This window comes from Nasonia vitripennis, chromosome 2, assembly GCF_009193385.2.
Source record: "Nasonia vitripennis strain AsymCx chromosome 2, Nvit_psr_1.1, whole genome shotgun sequence".
NCBI classification, from domain to species: Eukaryota; Metazoa; Arthropoda; class Insecta; order Hymenoptera; family Pteromalidae; genus Nasonia; species Nasonia vitripennis.
Window position 1 is genome coordinate 8,972,744 of NC_045758.1, and position 17,107 is coordinate 8,989,850.

The following is a 17,107-nucleotide window of genomic DNA, read 5'->3' on the forward strand; positions in this document are numbered from 1 at the left end:
TGAATTCAGACAGTGTGAAAATTTACGCGTGGAACGCATTAATTTGTTAATAATATTTAATATAATAACGTACAAATATTGGAAAATCCTTATCTATAAAAATAATTGTAATATTATCGTGTTTAATTCTGAACAAGATTCAACTATATCTATTTTATACATCATGCAAAAATAATTATAATATTATCATGTTTGTTTTTATATATACATATACGTAAAAGCTCGCGAAGGTTATTTTCCAAAATAAGCAGCAGTCATGCAATTTTACTTGCTAATGATATAAACTTTTACAAGGTTTCAAATGTAACAAATGTTTTGGTGATGGACAATTTACAATAGTAGCCTTGAAAAAAACCATCGTCAATAGCTATATGAAATGATTAGATAAAGTTGACAGGATTTTTTCAAAGAGCAGATAAAAACCGGAAACGCATCATCGGAATGTCCGCACGGGATATAGCTGCAGCACAAAGGCGATTCCTGGCGTGTGTACTGGCCAAGCTTGAAAACGGTCTTTTTTCACACTATCTACTCACTTCTAGCAACTTAAAACAATATAACATTTACGACAAATCGCGGACTAACAAAACATACGAGGTCGGCGATAAGCCAAAGAGAAGCCGAGAAAACACAGAGGAGCATCTGACGTCGTGGGCTTTCGACGAGCCGCCGCGGCAGTAATAAAGCGTGTAAGGACGCGAAGAAAAGCGCAGCAGCGCAGTCGAGTGGCCTGTCGCGCTCGGTAAAGACTTTCGAGCGGCTCGAGAAGAAAAAATAACACTCGAGAGCTCGAGAGCTTGCAGAAGCTTGCAAGCGCGCGCGTACCTATACATCTATAGCACTACGTACACACAGAGAGCTGCAACAGAGAGAGAGAGAGAGAGAGAGAGAGAGAGAGAGAGAGAGAGAGAGAGCCTTGTTCTTTATTGTTCGTCGGAATTAAGCTCTCGTCGCATGTGCGCCCGGCCCTTATTTATAAAGTTTCGCGCGAACGGCTCTTTACGGGACGTCGCCTTGTTAAAAGTAATCGCTCGGCTTAGCGCGCGGGCCGCCGCCGTTATTAATGCATTATTCAGATGGAACGTGCCGCGCGATCTACAGCTGTTGGCTTTGTGAACTTTCTTCTTCTTCACCCGCAGCCGTACTACCTTCCGCTTTTCTTCCCTTCTCCCCCTTTTTTTCTGCTGCTGTCCTCCTGCTTTCTTTTGTTTATGGAACTTTGATAAGGTAGAATTATGATCCTTTTCGCTGCTTCTTATACACTCTCTTGATGGCGGAGCTGCAGGAGTCGCTGCTTGAGAAGTCGCCAACTGCTTCGGGCTTGCGTTCGAAAGTCGGATCAAACGCAAAGTATACACACAAAGTCAAACGAAATCCGCAGAGTGTTTGAAAGTTTCGTACGAACAGTCTGCAGCGCAGAAAAGGTATACAGGGGGGATCGATGAAGAGGAGTTGGAGTGACGGGCGATAAGTAAAAAGTCCGTACTCTGCTGTGGCGAAAGATGATCCATCCGCTCTTTAATATTCACATATTATTTACAATGTATAAGTGATTGGACGCTCGGCGGTGTCGGGGTGCGGAATCTCGTCGTAAAAAAACAGAAAGGTCGACGTGGAGGAGAAAAAACAAGGCACAGGACCGATAGGCGGAAGTGTGTCGTTGTGCCGCTGTGGATATAGCAGACTGGATACGTTGACGCTCGGCACATGATCTCGTTCATCATTGCGGCTTGGCCCTCCTCTGTCTTTCTCTCTCTCTCTCTCGCCCGCGAGGGAGCGATGAAACTTGCTCAGCCCTCGAACTCGCGCATCTGAGAGGCCTGCCAGCCGAGTTTCCGCAGAGAGCTGCAAACAATTACACAAGAGGTTTTACGCTTTGAGCTTTCGCTGTACCGCATATACATGTAACAAAGGAGAAATGGAATAAACGCGGCGCGCAAATTCGACGTACAATATAATGATCGACTGACTCGGCGAAAAATTTCCACCCCCTACTGCGGTGCTCGAAAACAGCGCGTTTAACGCATCGATTAATCCGCCCTCCCTTCGACGAGGGCGCGCGTGCGGACCGATATCGTTTTCGTCGGTCCTCGACCTCTCTCCGATAATTATTCAAATTAAGGTCTCGTTTAATTGCCGCTTCCGACACTACTATAAATAGCCTTGTTAGCACTTCGGAATTGAACGATCTATATGAGCGAGCCGTTACAGAGACGCGACGCTTGTGAGACTTGTCCGAATCTTTGCGAGAATTTCGATTTTGAAAAATTGTCGCAACAAAATTTACTACACCGATAGAATTGTGAACAGAAGCGTATAAGACAAGAAATCGAACGTACTCCCTAGCGACTTCCATGAAGCCGGGCGGACCGCACGTGAAGACACAGGCCTTCGGGGATTGTTCGCCCATCAAGTCCTTCAGCAAGTCTTCCGACACAGTACCCCTTTTTCCACTCCAGGAGCTATCGGCCGCTGACAGCACGTGCGTCACGCTTAATCTGCAAACATTAGAAAATTGCGAAGCTTACAGTCTTGACCGAGGAACTCGGCGCTGTGAAATCCGCAGCGCTAAAAGGAGCCAACACACGGCTTATGTATAGAATGCAACGGCTGCGGGAAAAAGTTCGAACGGAAAGAGGCAGCGGTTGGACCGCAAATCAGCTTAAAGCTTCTCAATCCCGTGTACTGCCGCGAGAAGCTCTGCACAGTTCCGCAGTGTTGGCGCTCCCGCGTAAAAAGAGCCGGTGTAAGAATCCATAAGAACTGATGCCTGCGGCAGACTCGTCTGTATACTTACGTACGTTCCCCGGAAACCCGATCGAGTTCTCGCCCGTAGAAAATGCTATCCTCGTCCCTGTTGAAGTTGATCAGGTTGATGCTCGGCCTGCGACAGAAATACGAGGGCGCTTAGCGACAGGCGGCTGGGCTGGTAAAAAGAAGCCGTGGAGGAGCAGGAAAACGCGACGACGAGGGTCGAAAAAGGGAGAGAGAGAGAGAGAGAGAGAGCACGGCTCGTTTTCCGACGACGCTATTGCGCTGCCGCTGATGGATAATCGATGCTACTACGGAGCTGTGCGGAAAAAGCGCGCGAGGAGAGGAGAGGACAGAGTCGTGTATGTGCTGTATAGATAGCAGTCGTCGGACTCACGGGTTGCGCCTGGATAAGGCGCGCTTGACGATGGACAGCATGGCGGTGAGTCCGGTGCCGGCGGCCAGGAGGTGCATAGCGGCGAAGCTATCGAACTCCTCGGCGACGAAGTCTCCGAGGGTGTTGCTCAGGCATAGTTTCTCCCCGGGTTGCAGCGCCGTCAAACTCGGAGTCATGGCTCCGTCTTCGTAGCGCTTGACCATTAGGCAGAGACAGTCGTCGGTGAGGGCAGTTGCCGGTCGCTCTTCCGGATGAATGAAGCTCGGCACCGGTGTGTACGGCCGCGAAACTTCCGTACCTGTCCAACACAGCGTAAAGCGAGGTGGTAAAACTTTTTCACGGCCGACGTGCGTAAGTGCTTAAGAATGCTGCGCTGCTGCAAACGCGTTGTTGAATCGTGATTACGGGGGTTAAAGTTGACTTGATTGTTTAAGCGCCTTCATTGTAATGTCAATGATGAAAATTTTCAATCAAATCAGAAGATACTGGAAACAACGCGTTAAAACAAAAAATCTACCGTTATCGCTTTCATCTAGAATAGGAAAATTCAAACCACATCGTTGATTCTATGGAAATTATGCATTATTCAGTTGCCATCCGCAAGACATTTGTAAACAAAGTTTGAAACTTTGAGTTGGCGTAATAAACTCATGCTTACTTAATACTTTCATCTTGGCTTCCACGTGTCTGCCAGGCGGAACAATTTGCATGTAATTTTGGGCTCGTAAAACTAAGAGATGAACTATCTTGCAGAGCGGGGTGTTCTCCAGCACCTCGTACTCATTGTACGAGCGTTGCGTCGAATCCGCCTTTTCCCGGCTTTCCGCGAAGGATCCGTACTTTTTCCAAATTCCTCTGTTCTTTTTCTTGAAGACGATTTCGAGCTGCGAATAAAGCAAGAGCTATTAAAAATAATTTCGTTTCGCCTTTCTCTCAGACTTTGCAGGGGAGTATAGAACAAAGCGGCCGTGGACGAAAGGAAAGCTATTTTTCCAAATAGATTTTCGCCTCGACAGAGAGAAGACAATCTCGATGACTTATCTTTCGAGACGAGTACGGAGCGAGCGAAGCGTAAAATTGCAATTAAGAGAAGCGAACGTTGTCGAGGCAGGTTGTATAGAAAAATAAATATACCTCCGGCGCTTCGCTGCTCCTCTGGCAATTAGGCGGCCACTCCACGTCCTCGATAAGCTTGACATTGTGCGTCACGATATCCCCGCTCTTGCCGGCGGGACAGATTCTCAGACTGAACTCCGAGTCGCTGAGCTTTTTCACTCGACACTCGCCGAGCGGCTGGGCCGTCTGCGTAGCCGCGTAGAACATCGAGACGGTATTGGTGGTCTGCCGCCAGTCCATTTTCACAGCGGCGGGCGGATCAGGGACGGGTTCGGTTTCGCTTTTGGTGCTTTTCTCTGTTTACAAGCGCGAACGTTTGTTCGTCAATATACCATCGGTTTGGTCGCGGATAATATACTCACTAGGCTTAGGTTGATCGCTTTCGAATAGAAGCTCGGCGCCGGCTGAACGCTCGAGCCTGCCGACGACGCACTTCTGCAGGATGCTCTGGTAGTTGACCCACGCGTGCACCTGAAAACAGAGCGAAGCGTGTGAGTTGCGCTGAAAGGCTGCTACCAGGTAATGCGAGAAAAGATCTTACGTCGTCGAACAACTTGGTGGCATCTTTGCCGGCTCCCTTCATCAGCTCGGGTACACCACCGGGATGAAAGCTCATGTAGCGGGACACGTTGAAGACGATACCTGCGCAGTCAAAGCCAAATTACATTATACGCGAACAGAGGAGATAAATCTCGTCGCCGTGCTATCAATGCAGATAGTTTCAATGACATTAGGCGAGAGTGAAGCTGATGCACAAAGTCAATTTCTGCATCAGCCGATGCAGAATAGACACACGGGTCGCGGATAGACGGTCGTGTGATAGACGCGCGAGAACAAAAGGCTCTCATATAGGGTATACACTCGCCTCGTATTGCGATCCAGGCGTCGTTCTCCGTGTTGTGCTTGGCCAACTCGGCAGGTGTGACGCTCAGAAGTTTGCCTCCCACGCCGGTGAGATCGACTCCGGACGAGCCCAGCCGGATCCAGTCCATGAGGCTGTGGCCCGGCGCCAGGGCTGTTTTGTTCCTCGGGTTGCCTGCGAGCAGAAGAAAGGGGGAAAAAACCTTATTATTAACCCTGCTTCGTTATAGTGCTTAATGGTGGGCCTCGACAAAGGAAGAAAGAGAAAAGAGGAGCGCGACAATGACTGGCGGCTGAATGCGCGAGGGGCTAAATTAAACGCTCGTTAACTCGAGTGCGAAACTTCAATATCATTGCTGTGCGATAGGATATCTCTGTATCTTTCGAGCCATGGGGCACGCCGCTATACTCTCGGTGCTGATCGATAGAGCGTATATTTATAGTGTGCTCGATGTGCATCCCGAGGAAGATTCCTGAAACGCATAGCGCAGTAGGTGAGTGGCTAATTGGCAATTAGAACGAGGTCGTCGCGGTGGCATCGGTCGGACTGACCTGGAACCTGCTGAAGCTCTTGCGGTGCTGGTGCAGTAGGGACGGACTGCTGGCATCGGCAGCAGCACCAGGCACGCATGGCGCGGCTGCCGACACCGAGGACCGCCACGAGGAGACTGCAGGAGCTGCTCTGCTGTTGCATCGCATACTCGTGTGCTGGGATCGATCAATATCAAGACTTTGCTCTCCGGACGCACAGGAGTCTGCGTCGCCGCCGAGCGCTCGTCTTGCTGGATTCTTAGAGGGACGGAGCTGCGAGCTGTCAGGCTGAATTGTTGATGCAGACGGTTCGGCCTACTTCGGATCAATCGGGCTGATGTGTCTGGGTCCGATTAAAGTATAGCCTTTTAATCTTCATCTCGCGTTAAAATCTTATGTATCTTCGTTTGCATCCGCGACGTGTCACAGCACTGCTGGACCTACAATAGTCCCGCGCGTCCGACCGTATTCGGCCTGTTCTACTGATGCATATTCATGCTTATACCAGAGGGAGAGTCCGGATCATCTGCCGTAGCTCGCTGGTACAGGGGAAGGTCGAACAAAAAAAATTCGAGCCTTGATTGTAAAGGCTTTCGCCACTTTGGCCGATTGCATTGGAGCAGCTATTCCAGCGCGAGCCAATCATCCACATGATTGAACATGTATTCGTACGAATTATACTGCACGTCTTGGCATAGGTTTGGCTGGGATTTTAATGGAAAAGAGAAGCTGCAGCTTGCGACCTTTTAAAAGCGGCGGCCGTTTGTACACTCGCAGCTCGTCAAATTAAAAGACACTTTTCCGGAATTAAAGTCCTGCCGCTTTGCTCGAGCAATCTTCGCCTTTTATTTTACGCTGCTCTCGAGTGATGAACCCCCCCGAGCTTGTGTCTTCTTCTGAGAAATTGGATTTGCTGCCGGTAGCTTTATGACGGAGAAAAAAGAGACTCTTCGAGAAACCCGTGTCATATACGGGTATGCTCTTTTTCGAATGCGTATAGAGTCTCACATCGATCGAGCCATACCAGCATGCAGAGCGTCCGAGTAATAGGCGGATATTTCGCATAGCCGTCTCGCGCGGTGCATCCATTAGCGCCGCTAAAATGGGACTAGGATCAATCACTTCTGACCCCTGTCCTCTTTCGGCCGCAGCAGCTCGAGGAATAATACAATGTAGTATACAAGCTTCGGGAGCAATTCAATTCTCTTCTCGTCTCCAAGTCGCAAACAGCACCGCAGCTGATACCGCGAAGGGATATGCAACGAATAGCTGCGCAATAAAGACGACGACCTACCGAATAATATCGAGATGTTTATTCTCGTTTAACAAGCGTTCCTGCAAGCTCGCAAGTTTTCGCAGTCGTTACACAGCGAGCGACTATTAAGAGCGGCAAAAGCTCCCGCGATTCGGAAAAGAGTAGCTATTTAATTACGAAACGTGCTCGCTCGTAAAGCTCTGCCCCCTCGAGAATCGGAAATCGCGCGCGTGTACACGGGAGGAATAAAAGCACGGTACCTATAAATAAGTCCGGATCTTACCAGTGGCAGAGCCGGAGGACGAGGCGCCGCTGGAGGGGGAAGCTTCATTCAAAGCCGCGTCTCGGAGCTGCTTGACGCGGACGATTCCACTGGGCAGAAGCGCCGTGTTCTTCGCCAGCAGACCGAGAGCCGTCGGCGGTTTCACGTCGATTCTCTTCATTTTCTCCCCGAGCTCCTCGGTTTTGCTCTTGTTCGCAGGCGGCTGGAAAACGGACGAGTCGACGGACTGACGAGAGCTTTGGCGGTCCTCCATGTGTACTTAGCTTGCGTGGAGAGCTGCTGGAACATAGGAAAATTAAGCTGTTTCGATGAATTACTCCGTCAGTCGCGGCGATGCTGCCGTGGGCCAGACATTATACACCTGTGCGTATACAGGCCCTTCGATCGAACGTGCGCGCGACTTTTGCGCCTGGCTTGCTTTGTGTCTATCTATATCTCTCTGGCTGCATCGCAACGCGGGTTAATGCATCGATGACCGCGACCGGGACTGCAAGCTCTCGAATGCAAATTTTACCCAACGCACACACGCTTATAATATTTGTCTTTTTCGTACTAGGCGCTTCGCCAACAACACGCTTATTTAAATTTGCAGAGGAGAATTCTATCTCGAGCTTTTTTTGGCGCTACAGTCGTTGCGCTATAGGAGATGCTTTTCAATTGCAGCTATTGTTTTTTCTTTACGATCACTGCGACGGTGTATAGCGTTCGTGTTCGGTCATACAAAATTCACAATTGGGGATCCGCTACAGACACTCGCTGCGGCTTTGTTATGGCTGTCGGCTCGCGGAATAGAATGTGCGCCGTCACGTACTTCCGAAATGTAAATTACACGCGCGGCGCGGTAATCTCGGGCGAATTGAATTTCTGCCTTTATTCGGAGGTTCAGTGAGAAGGCGAATTGAATATCCGTCATATGATTTACCTCTTTATTGGGATGAATGTGGGTGAGAGCTGGATATATAGGGAGTCTCGGGATGAGGGATTTCCAAGTTGATTTTGTTCAAGGAGAGAACTCTATACAAGTTGAAGTTACAATGTGCTACGTAACAACTGTGAAAAGTTTCAAAGTTTCGAAAGGAGTTTGATTTTCGACGGAATGGGGGTCAGCTCGCGATTAAACCAGTGTTACCGAATGAGAAAAGATAGACAGTTGGCTCCGGTGCCTTTTGTTCTCGCCCTCTCGCCAGTTACTTTTACGCGTTCCAAAAATTCACACAGAGAAGCAGTACAAGTGATGAACTTTTTCGTTAAATTCATACCGTACAAATGTCCAAATTCAAAACTCGCGCGTCTCGCGCCTTTATACCGACCGCGGCATCACGCTCTCCATTCCCGCCAGGCGGCAGCACCTATCGGCCACCTACACGTGACCATCCGCGGCAAACATCAAAATCCTGGCTATTTACTCGTGGAGTGGCTACCTATATAAATCTTACTCCGATTTCAAGCGAGGAAATTCGAGCGTGCGCTCTTCACACCTGAGGATTCTTACACACATACGTAACATAATGTATTCGTCTTGAAGGGATTTCGCCTTATTAGCCGCACATAGGCATATATTTATAACGCACGGCTTATCTTATCAACAAGTTACCCGATCCATCGCGGCACGAATATGAACGATGCAAAACTATGCACACCTTCACATGTACAACCCGCTCTCCTTCCGCACTGACCTGTATAACACAGTCGCTGCTCCGAAGCTTTGAGTTGGATCGTCAAATAAAAATAAATCGATGCAGCCGCTCGAGCCGGTGAGACTCGCCGGAGCTACACACACGCGATCACACACACACACACACACACGGATACTCGACAGGGCCGATCCGATTATTCCGATCGCCGTCAGTAGCTATATACTGATGTAGAATAGCAGGTGGTATACTTACGAGAGAAGTTATTACATAGTATACCTGCATATTGCAAAAGCGAGAGAGGGCCGAGAGAGGAGCTATAGAGTATAGTATTTCGGAGGCTCCATTAACGCAAGCGCGAGGCGCTGCCTGTGCTCTCTTCTCCGCACTTTCCTTCGGCGACGAGTCGAGGCAGAACCGCCAGGACGACTTGGCCCAGGAAGCAGCTGCTGCAGCCGGGCAAGCTTCTAACCTCGGGCTTCCCCGGCGGCATCAACGCCAACAAGACGAAGAAGAAGAAGAAGAACATCAGCCGAAAGCCGAACTGCTTCTGGTACGTCAGGAGATTAGCCGTGGGAGTGGTGAGTTTGCTGTTTTTTTTTTTCATGCGAGTGTATGTAGCTTATATCTATCGCGTCGAGTGCTGGGCGTTAAAAATACCGATGACACTCGGCTTGAAATTCGGCTTTCGAAATCCGTCAGTCGTTTGAATGAAGCGATTAGCGCGAGTGTGAGAAGTGCGCGGGTAAACAATCTCTAACGGCGTTGAAGATTCCCTCAACTTTCGACGCCGCCCGAGACGGAGCATCTAGGCGGAGAAAGGCTGTATAGTTTCTCACGACTGTCATCTTAATACACGAGAGCGAGAGCGAGAGAGAGAGAGAGAGCGCATAAGCGCGCGCAGACGACAAACGCGTCCTAACCTCAAAAGCCATCAGCTGAGTCCGCCTCACGTACCTGCGATATACGAGGAAAAGTCGACGGGCTACTGTTTATCGACGATGCTGCATCCGGCGGCCGTCCGCAGGAAAGAACTCCGAAACCAGTTGTCAGGAAGTGGCCGACGTATCCGCGCGTTGTCGACGTCGCTACTTCTTGGAAGACGACGGCTCGCCTGGAGCCTCGCAGCTGCAGGCCCCCTCTTGCCCCCGCGGGTCACTTCGACCCGCCGTGGACTTTAATATTAAAGAAGGCCTGCGCTCGTCCGAGCTCTCGACTATGTACATTTCGCGTATTTACGCGAGAGAGAAACGGCTGAGAGAAAGAGAGAGAGAGAGAGATGGAGCTCTATGTGCGCGCGCTAGACCGACGTAATACGCGCTCTATACTGCGTGCGTATATTGGTATATGTGCTTCTAGCAGTTCAAGTTTCGGTTCGGTCCGCGCGTGCGCCGACGATGGATAGGTGTCTGTATGTATGTGCTTTTTCCTCGGATTCTTTTGAATAGTTTAGATTCTGCTCAATTGACGCCTCGGCTTTTTTATCCTCCGAGCTGCTGCAAGTTTTTTAGGCGATGCTTGTCGATGGATCGCTCGGAGCGTCGTGCTTCACTATACGGCAGAGAGGAGATGATCGAGGAATTGCTTTAATTAACGGTGAATGAGTTTTTTTTTTTATAGTTGTTCGAGGAAACTTGTTACGATGATATATATATTTTTTTTTTTCATTCGATGGAGTATTCCAAAATCGTTATTGACTGAGAACAAGTTGCAAAACTATTAACGCGACGGAAACGAGAGAAAAATATGACGTTTAATGTATGCAGTTATACTACTAGTTCAAATGTTTACCGATGGTTCGTCAATTTGCATGTCGCCTTAAAAGTGCACTTATATTATGGTGTAACGCGTAGTAAAAATGACAAAGAATACTTAGGTCGATGCGTGTCGGAGCCGAAAAAAGCTATACTCTACAGTGTAATATAGTTGAGTGGAAAGACTCCAAATGACATCACGACATACAATATCCCAATTGCAGATTTAATTTAAAATAATTTGCACCGATGTCCAACTACGAAAATCATCGTTTCGGCCACGGTCGCATTCAAATGATGATTACCTCTTAATAATTAGACACACATCACAGGAAACATTGAAAATCGTTCGCCGTCGATCAATCAAATCGATATATTCGTCCAAGTACTCGCGACGACTAAAAAATATAGTATAATTAACGAAAATCGTCAGTCATCGTCCCGTACATCGCGTAAACAGTCGAGGAGCCCACACCCCACCGTAAAATTATTCCATCGCAATACTCGAGGAACATTTCCGAAACAGCCCGGAAAAAGCATTAGCAATCGCGAATAGCCGATATAAAGGAAAGCGCACGTGCTATATACTAATTCGAGCCCCCCCCCCAAAAAAAAAAAAAAAAAAACGAGTTACGCAGAAAGCGAAGCAAAGAAAGAGGAAGATCCTGCCGCATACATCAGCATACGAAATTACGCGATTTTTTTAGGCGTGTCTCTCGCGGCTCACACATACATATATACTGGCGTGAGAGCAGGCTCTGGCGCGGGGGGGCGATGCGCGCGCGCTAGTATACCGGCTTTAATATTACACTCGGTGTGTGTACCTCAGTCTGCAAACGCGCGCGTCCAGTGACGGACGGAGCTCTGTTCCTCCGACTAGTGTTTTTATACTCCGGCTGCTGCAGCAGGTAACACGAGAATCGTGCTTTTTTCGAGTACGACATATAAGGTTATTCGATTTTTTTTTTGTAATTTAAGTGTGGTACTACAACGGCTCTTTCGGTGCTTTACTGTCGTAGCGAAAGCTTGCAAAGTATTAGGGCAAGGCAGCGACGATTATAAGTTAAAAAAATTGTTTTTTTTATTCTCCCCGGCACACGCGCGCGGTACATAAGCTTATTCGTTGATCCGTCGAAGGTCAGCTTGTATCAACCGGTCATTATTAGTATAGTCGGAAAAAATGTATCGCTCAGCGTGCATCAAGCGGCGATACGATCTAATTTCGCTGTACAGACACGGCGAGCGATGATACTGTTTTGACGCGTCGCCGACGGGGCATATCTGATATATCCGTTAGTAGACGGAAAAGTCTGCTCAATATTTGAAGATTGGTATAAATAGGGTACGCAGAAGAAAAAATAAACGCCAACAACGTTTACGACCGCGAAGATAATACGCGAATTATGAAATATCCGTCGGCGACTGATAACGATCTCGCATATTCGCGATCGAGAATCGAAAAGGCCAGCCCGGAGAATATGCGACTATACGGAGAGCAAAAACTTCTCGCATCACTCATCTTCTTCCCCTTGTATTTAATGACACTGATGCGACGTCTCGCTAATAGACTCCTTATCGTGTCTTTTTTTTTCGACGAAGCGTCGAGTATATAGAATTACACCGCGAGTGTCGAGAAAAAAAAAAAAACTACCAGTGGTACCGAATCAAGTCGTACATTCGTATATAAAAGTCGCACAGACGGTCGCGTGTCGGAGCTGCTGCTGCTGGACTTTCCCGAGCGCGTTAGCCCGGTCACGCTCAGGCAGTCATTCAATAACGAGTAAACTGGCCTCTTAATGACTAGACGCGCACAGGAGGTCGCTCATATTGGCGCTGAATGCACCTCCTCGTAATATAACGTAGACGTTCGAAAGGATGCGACTGTGTGTTGAGTATAATGTGTATTATGCAATGTGCGCGGGCTCGACTTTTTATCGCGCTCGGATATCGTTATTTCCACGCGGTGATCGGGATATGTGAATTACGCGTGTATGGTGTGTTATCAGCTTATTGCGGTTTCTCGGTAATTTGATTGCGAATCAACGTCGAGGCGCTTGACTGGATTAGATTGTTTATGTGATTTTCGGTTGGATTTTTATTCCGCTGCTTCGAGTGTGTCTGTGTATATTATGAGTCATATCTCTTTATTCGTAGAAGAAATTGAAGTTGCGGTGTTTTCTCGGAAGACACTTAGCTCGTACATGCCAAATTTGAATAAAGTTTTCGAGAGTAACAAAGCAGTGCTCCTTTTGTGCACTGCTAATCGTATGCAACCGACAGAAGTGTGCCGGCTTAAATATGCAAAATGCGTTAAGTATTTGCACGTACGTATCGCGGCAATTTGGGATTTCAACGCGTATAGCTTGTCAACGTATAAAAATAGATGTTAAGTATGATGAGGATTATGGATTTTGAATAATATGATGCAATTGATTTTTCGAATCTTCGAACAATCAGATAGTTATCTAGTATTGATACACAATAATAGTCCAACTTGTTTCTGATAGTTGTTACTAAAGCGCCCTAGACTATGATGAAAAAACTTCTACCTTGAGTTATAATCCAAGCTCAACTCGATATTACGTGTATTCCCCCATAACAAGGGATTACCTTCGAGAGAACTGATGTTGCATTTATTAATAGACTTTATCCAAAGAGGTTATTGAAAATCGACTCGTCGAGGAAAGTTGCGTGCGTCGAGCATCAAGTAAATTAATATCGCTCGTCACAGGGTAATATGACGAGGACAGCAGAGTACACACTGGCCAAGTTTCTTATCAGCCGTATTAAAAAAATGCGGAGACTCATCATTCGATACCCTCTCTGACGAAACAACTTTAAAAATCGTTTCGGCTGAATTCACGTTTTTATTGAACGTCTATATTGTTGCAGATAAATGCATTTAACCGAGACCGAGAAGAATCGAATAAACAACGCAAGATGAGGAACATCGTAAAGGTCGTCAATGTCATTCACAGGCTCATTGAATTCGTGGCGAGAGGAATCTTTCTTCTCGTCGCGTATCTCAGTGGACCTGCCGAAGCGCAGCCGCCGATCAAAGATCTTACCCTCATGCACAGTGCGACGGCATTGGCTATTAAAATAAGGAACCGTCAAGTAAGTGATACAATTTTTAAGTAAAAATAAATGCCTAACTCGCGCGATTCCGAGTGAAACGACGTTCTTTTCCATTATTCATCGATTTCCTTGCCAACATTCGTGCGAATCAAGAGGAAGTATTTACAAATATGACTGTCAATATTAATTCCACTCGCGTCGAAATTAAATCAGAAAACAGCTGCGTAAATGCGTACATAGTCATCGCATATCCTTAAGCTTTTTTCATCGACACGCACGCGCATTCTATTTTCGTTCGAAATAACTTTTTCTACTCTTGTGTTGCTTATTATAGAACAGAACTTTCAGATTACAGACAGCAAAGCGTAAGCGCAAACGCATCGAGCCTTCCGTGAAAGCGAGTTATTTTTCAGGCCAACGTTTCTGATTTCGATTTTCCAAGTATTTCATATTTGTATTTGTATAGACCAAGCGGGCCGCGCGTGATATTCACGTGCGAAGGCGCAAGCCGACGGCTAAAAAAAGTTTAAAATATATGCTGGAATAATTAGCGCTCGCACAAAGTCAACATCATTGGTATGCTTTGCAGTTAACGTCGGAGGAGGTAGTCAGATCCTACATCGCGAGAATCAAAGAGATCCAGCCGATTTTGAACTGCGTCGCGGAGACCAGATTCGAGGACGCCCTGAAAGAAGCTAAGCAGTGTGACGAACTTCTGAAATCCCCAAATGGACCGTCCGCCGAGGTTTTGGCCAAAGAAAAACCTTTCCTTGGCGTTCCTTTTACGACGAAGGTATATATTATGAGAGGGAATATGCTTATACCGTGACCGAAACTTTATAATTTTTGTTTTCCTTCGGCTGCATGAAATTTGCTATTTTGTGTATGTATATTTTATACGCAAACGTTAACGAGCACATTATAAGCATATCCATTGTCCCCGTAAACGTGAATCGAATAACTAATATTTGTTTATTACTTTATTTGCAAAAAGAAAATTTAAATTCATGAGGAGGTGGTATGAGATATGGTTTAAAATTTTGTATTCGATTCCAGGATTGTATCGCCATAGAAAAGATGAAGCACACCGCCGGTCTCGTAGCTCGTAAAAATTGTTTAGCCGACAAAGACGCCGAGAGCGTACATTTAATGAGATTAGCCGGAGCTATTCCAATTGCCACTACGAATGTCTCTGAGCTTGCGATGTGGTGGGAGAGTATAAACTGCATTTATGGGACTAGCAGAAATCCCTACAACACTAGGTAAGTTATTCAACGCCTTTTATTTAAACGAATTATACAAGCGCATCTGTTTAGTATGAAATTAGAAAAAAAAAATAGAGTCAGAGACGATCCTTTGGACTGATCAAAATATAATGTCTGCGCGAATAATATCCTTTATGAAGTTGTATAGCGAAATTAACTTGTAAATTAGTGCGGCCATTGTAAGAAATTGTAAGACTTAATAGAAACAATTTTCAGGCACATAGTAGGTGGCTCTTCCGGTGGAGAAGGATGTTTATTAGGAGCAGCTGGTTCGCCTTGTGGGATTGGATCAGATATTGGCGGATCGATTCGTATGCCAAGCTTTTTCAACGGAATTTTCGGTCACAAGCCGTCGAAAGGTGAGAAAGAAAAGCGATTAAAAAACGCTCTTGGTTACGGTGAACATTATTGCTAATAAGGTGCATTATTCAATTTGCAAAAGGCGTCGTGTCAAACCATGGACAATACCCGAGCGCTGATACCGCGGACCAGGATAAACTGCTTGGAATCGGTCCAATGTGTCGATTTGCTCAAGACATGGCGCCTATACTGCAAGTCATTGCCGGCAAGAATGCTGATATGCTGAAATTGCAATCAAAAGTAGATATGTCCAAGCTCAAGGTTAGTCAACCATTTCTTCATCCAGTGATGAATATTATTTTTTGATCTTTTAGTATGTTTTTTCAAACGTTGCTGATTGTGAGCATTGCATCACATGTTGTTCTCTGTGATAAAAAAAAATATTAAATTTCATTACGTTCATCGTTGAATCTGTTTTTGCAGATTTAAATTATTAATTTTCGGAAAACAACATTAAATTAATTAAAATTCAATTACTCAGATTTACTACATGGAGGATGATGGAGGCCAAATGTTCGTATCGTCGGTGGATCCAGAAATCAGAGATTCGATGAGACAAGTATTGAATTACTTCGAAAAAGCGTACGGCGTCAAAGCGAAAAAAGTCAATATTCGCAAATTTAAAAAAAGTTTGGCGCTCTGGTTCGCTTGCATGTCGACGGAGCCTGATAAAGACTTCTCTTACGAACTAACTAACCGCACTGGCCGGATCAACATATTTGCGGAGTATTTCAAGTGGATTACTTGTCAAAGCGATCACACCTTTGTTGCTCTCATAACCGCCACCTTCGAAAGGTTGAACGTCAGTCATGGCAGCGAATTTCAGGCTAAACTTAAGGAACAATGCAAAGAGTTACAACAAGAATTTAAGGTAATGAATCATTTTCTTAGTAAGACTTGCCTGATTATTAATATCATTAATTATAACAATATCTTCGATTTCCGATTCCGTTACAGGATATGCTGGGAGACGATGGAATCTTCTTGTATCCAACACATCCTACAGCTGCCCCGCTACACCATGAACCAATCGTAAAACCTTTCAATTTCTCGTACACAGCCATTATCAACGTACTCGGCTTACCGGCTACCGCCTGTCCGCTTGGATTAAACAAGCAAGGGCTTCCCATAGGATTACAAGTAAGTCGCTTTATCGAATAAAAAAAATTGCAATGCTGGATCGAAAACTTACAATCTCTACTGAAAACGTCTATAAAACATTTTGATAGAAAGTAAAATTGAACTTGTTTTTCAGGTCGTTGGCGGGCTTTATCAAGATCACATAACGTTAGCCGTAGCTGAGGAGCTTCAGCGAGGATTTGGGGGCTGGGTTCCACCGGCGATAATCGAATGACGTAAATGCAAAAAAGACTAAATATAAACTGAGAAAATAGCCGCCGAACAATGCCTTAGTCTCGTTTTGGATGAGACCACAAATGTTTTTTTTTTAATTCTTTGCGTGTTGTAAAAGGCGTTTTTTTAAATATACAAGACAGTTTTTATTTAACGTTGAACGCGAAACAAACGAGATTTAGTATTTCGATTTTTTTACTCGGTTAGAATTTCTATTTCCGTACTGGATAAAATGCGAAGGTTGCTGTTTAAACTTTTTTAGACTTTCAGAGTCGCGAGTTAAACTTTTAGAGATGTGATAGCACAATCAATACGCGTCCTAGTTGTTTTTTATCTCGAGGAAAGTATTTTATATGCGAATTATATCAATAAAAGATATTATTTTTATCTGTTTTCGATAACCTTGATTCTACTTATTGCAACTTAGGATTTAGTAGACGAGTTCTACAGAGAGAAAAAAGACGCCGAT

At 46.0% G+C, this 17,107-nt stretch overlaps 2 protein-coding genes across 12 annotated transcripts; one reads left to right on the forward strand and one right to left on the reverse strand.

Annotated features, from left to right (window-relative positions):
• Nucleotides 1–1,486: 1,486 nt before the first annotated feature.
• On the reverse strand, nucleotides 1,487–10,167 carry LOC100117767 (cytochrome b5 reductase 4). 6 transcript variants are annotated; one of them, XM_031922524.2, is made up of 11 exons: nucleotides 9,786–10,167; nucleotides 7,195–7,470; nucleotides 5,130–5,300; nucleotides 4,806–4,906; nucleotides 4,627–4,735; nucleotides 4,283–4,560; nucleotides 3,807–4,032; nucleotides 3,149–3,446; nucleotides 2,798–2,884; nucleotides 2,340–2,498; nucleotides 1,487–1,845 (listed from the first exon to the last, which is right to left on the reverse strand). In XM_031922524.2, exons 2-11 carry the CDS (start codon nucleotides 7,445–7,447, stop codon nucleotides 1,791–1,793), a joined length of 1,737 nt encoding a protein of 578 aa, XP_031778384.1. In that variant the 5' UTR covers nucleotides 7,448–7,470; nucleotides 9,786–10,167; the 3' UTR covers nucleotides 1,487–1,790. The 6 variants fall into 6 exon arrangements, with proteins under 6 accessions (XP_031778384.1, XP_031778385.1, XP_032452538.1 ...); XM_031922525.2 differs by having other exon boundaries at nucleotides 1,498–1,845; nucleotides 7,195–7,473; nucleotides 9,786–9,978; XM_032596647.1 differs by having other exon boundaries at nucleotides 1,498–1,845; nucleotides 9,752–9,977.
• LOC100117731 (fatty-acid amide hydrolase 2-B) lies at nucleotides 8,930–17,039 on the forward strand. 6 transcript variants are annotated; one of them, XM_008209784.4, is made up of 9 exons: nucleotides 8,930–9,409; nucleotides 13,475–13,699; nucleotides 14,250–14,453; nucleotides 14,717–14,922; nucleotides 15,142–15,284; nucleotides 15,368–15,546; nucleotides 15,767–16,156; nucleotides 16,243–16,425; nucleotides 16,541–17,039. In XM_008209784.4, exons 2-9 carry the CDS (start codon nucleotides 13,523–13,525, stop codon nucleotides 16,637–16,639), a joined length of 1,581 nt encoding a protein of 526 aa, XP_008208006.1. In that variant the 5' UTR covers nucleotides 8,930–9,409; nucleotides 13,475–13,522; the 3' UTR covers nucleotides 16,640–17,039. The 6 variants fall into 6 exon arrangements, with proteins under 6 accessions (XP_008208006.1, XP_001601890.1, XP_008208007.1 ...); XM_001601840.6 differs by lacking the exon at nucleotides 8,930–9,409 and adding an exon at nucleotides 11,375–11,490; XM_008209785.4 differs by lacking the exon at nucleotides 8,930–9,409 and adding an exon at nucleotides 11,410–11,531.
• Nucleotides 17,040–17,107: the final 68 nt, after the last annotated feature.

What these genes read in the sequence shown, in the direction of transcription:
- LOC100117767 (XM_031922524.2), bottom strand. Translation starts at nt 7,447, where the DNA reads ATGGAGGACCGCCAAAGCTCTCGTCAGTCCGTCGACTCGTCCGTTTTC. An exon ending in CGCCTGGATCGCAATACGAG is followed by an intron (nt 4,907 to 5,129) that starts GCGAGTGTATAC and finishes TTGACTGCGCAG; the next exon opens with GTATCGTCTTCAACGTGTCC. An exon ending in AGCCAAGATGAAAGTATTAA is followed by an intron (nt 3,447 to 3,806) that starts GTAAGCATGAGT and finishes TGTGTTGGACAG; the next exon opens with GTACGGAAGTTTCGCGGCCG.
- LOC100117731 (XM_032596648.1), top strand. Translation starts at nt 12,480, where the DNA reads ATGTGTATTATGCAATGTGCGCGGGCTCGACTTTTTATCGCGCTCGGA. An exon ending in TTAAAATAAGGAACCGTCAA is followed by an intron (nt 13,700 to 14,249) that starts GTAAGTGATACA and finishes TATGCTTTGCAG; the next exon opens with TTAACGTCGGAGGAGGTAGT. An exon ending in AGTTACAACAAGAATTTAAG is followed by an intron (nt 16,157 to 16,242) that starts GTAATGAATCAT and finishes ATTCCGTTACAG; the next exon opens with GATATGCTGGGAGACGATGG.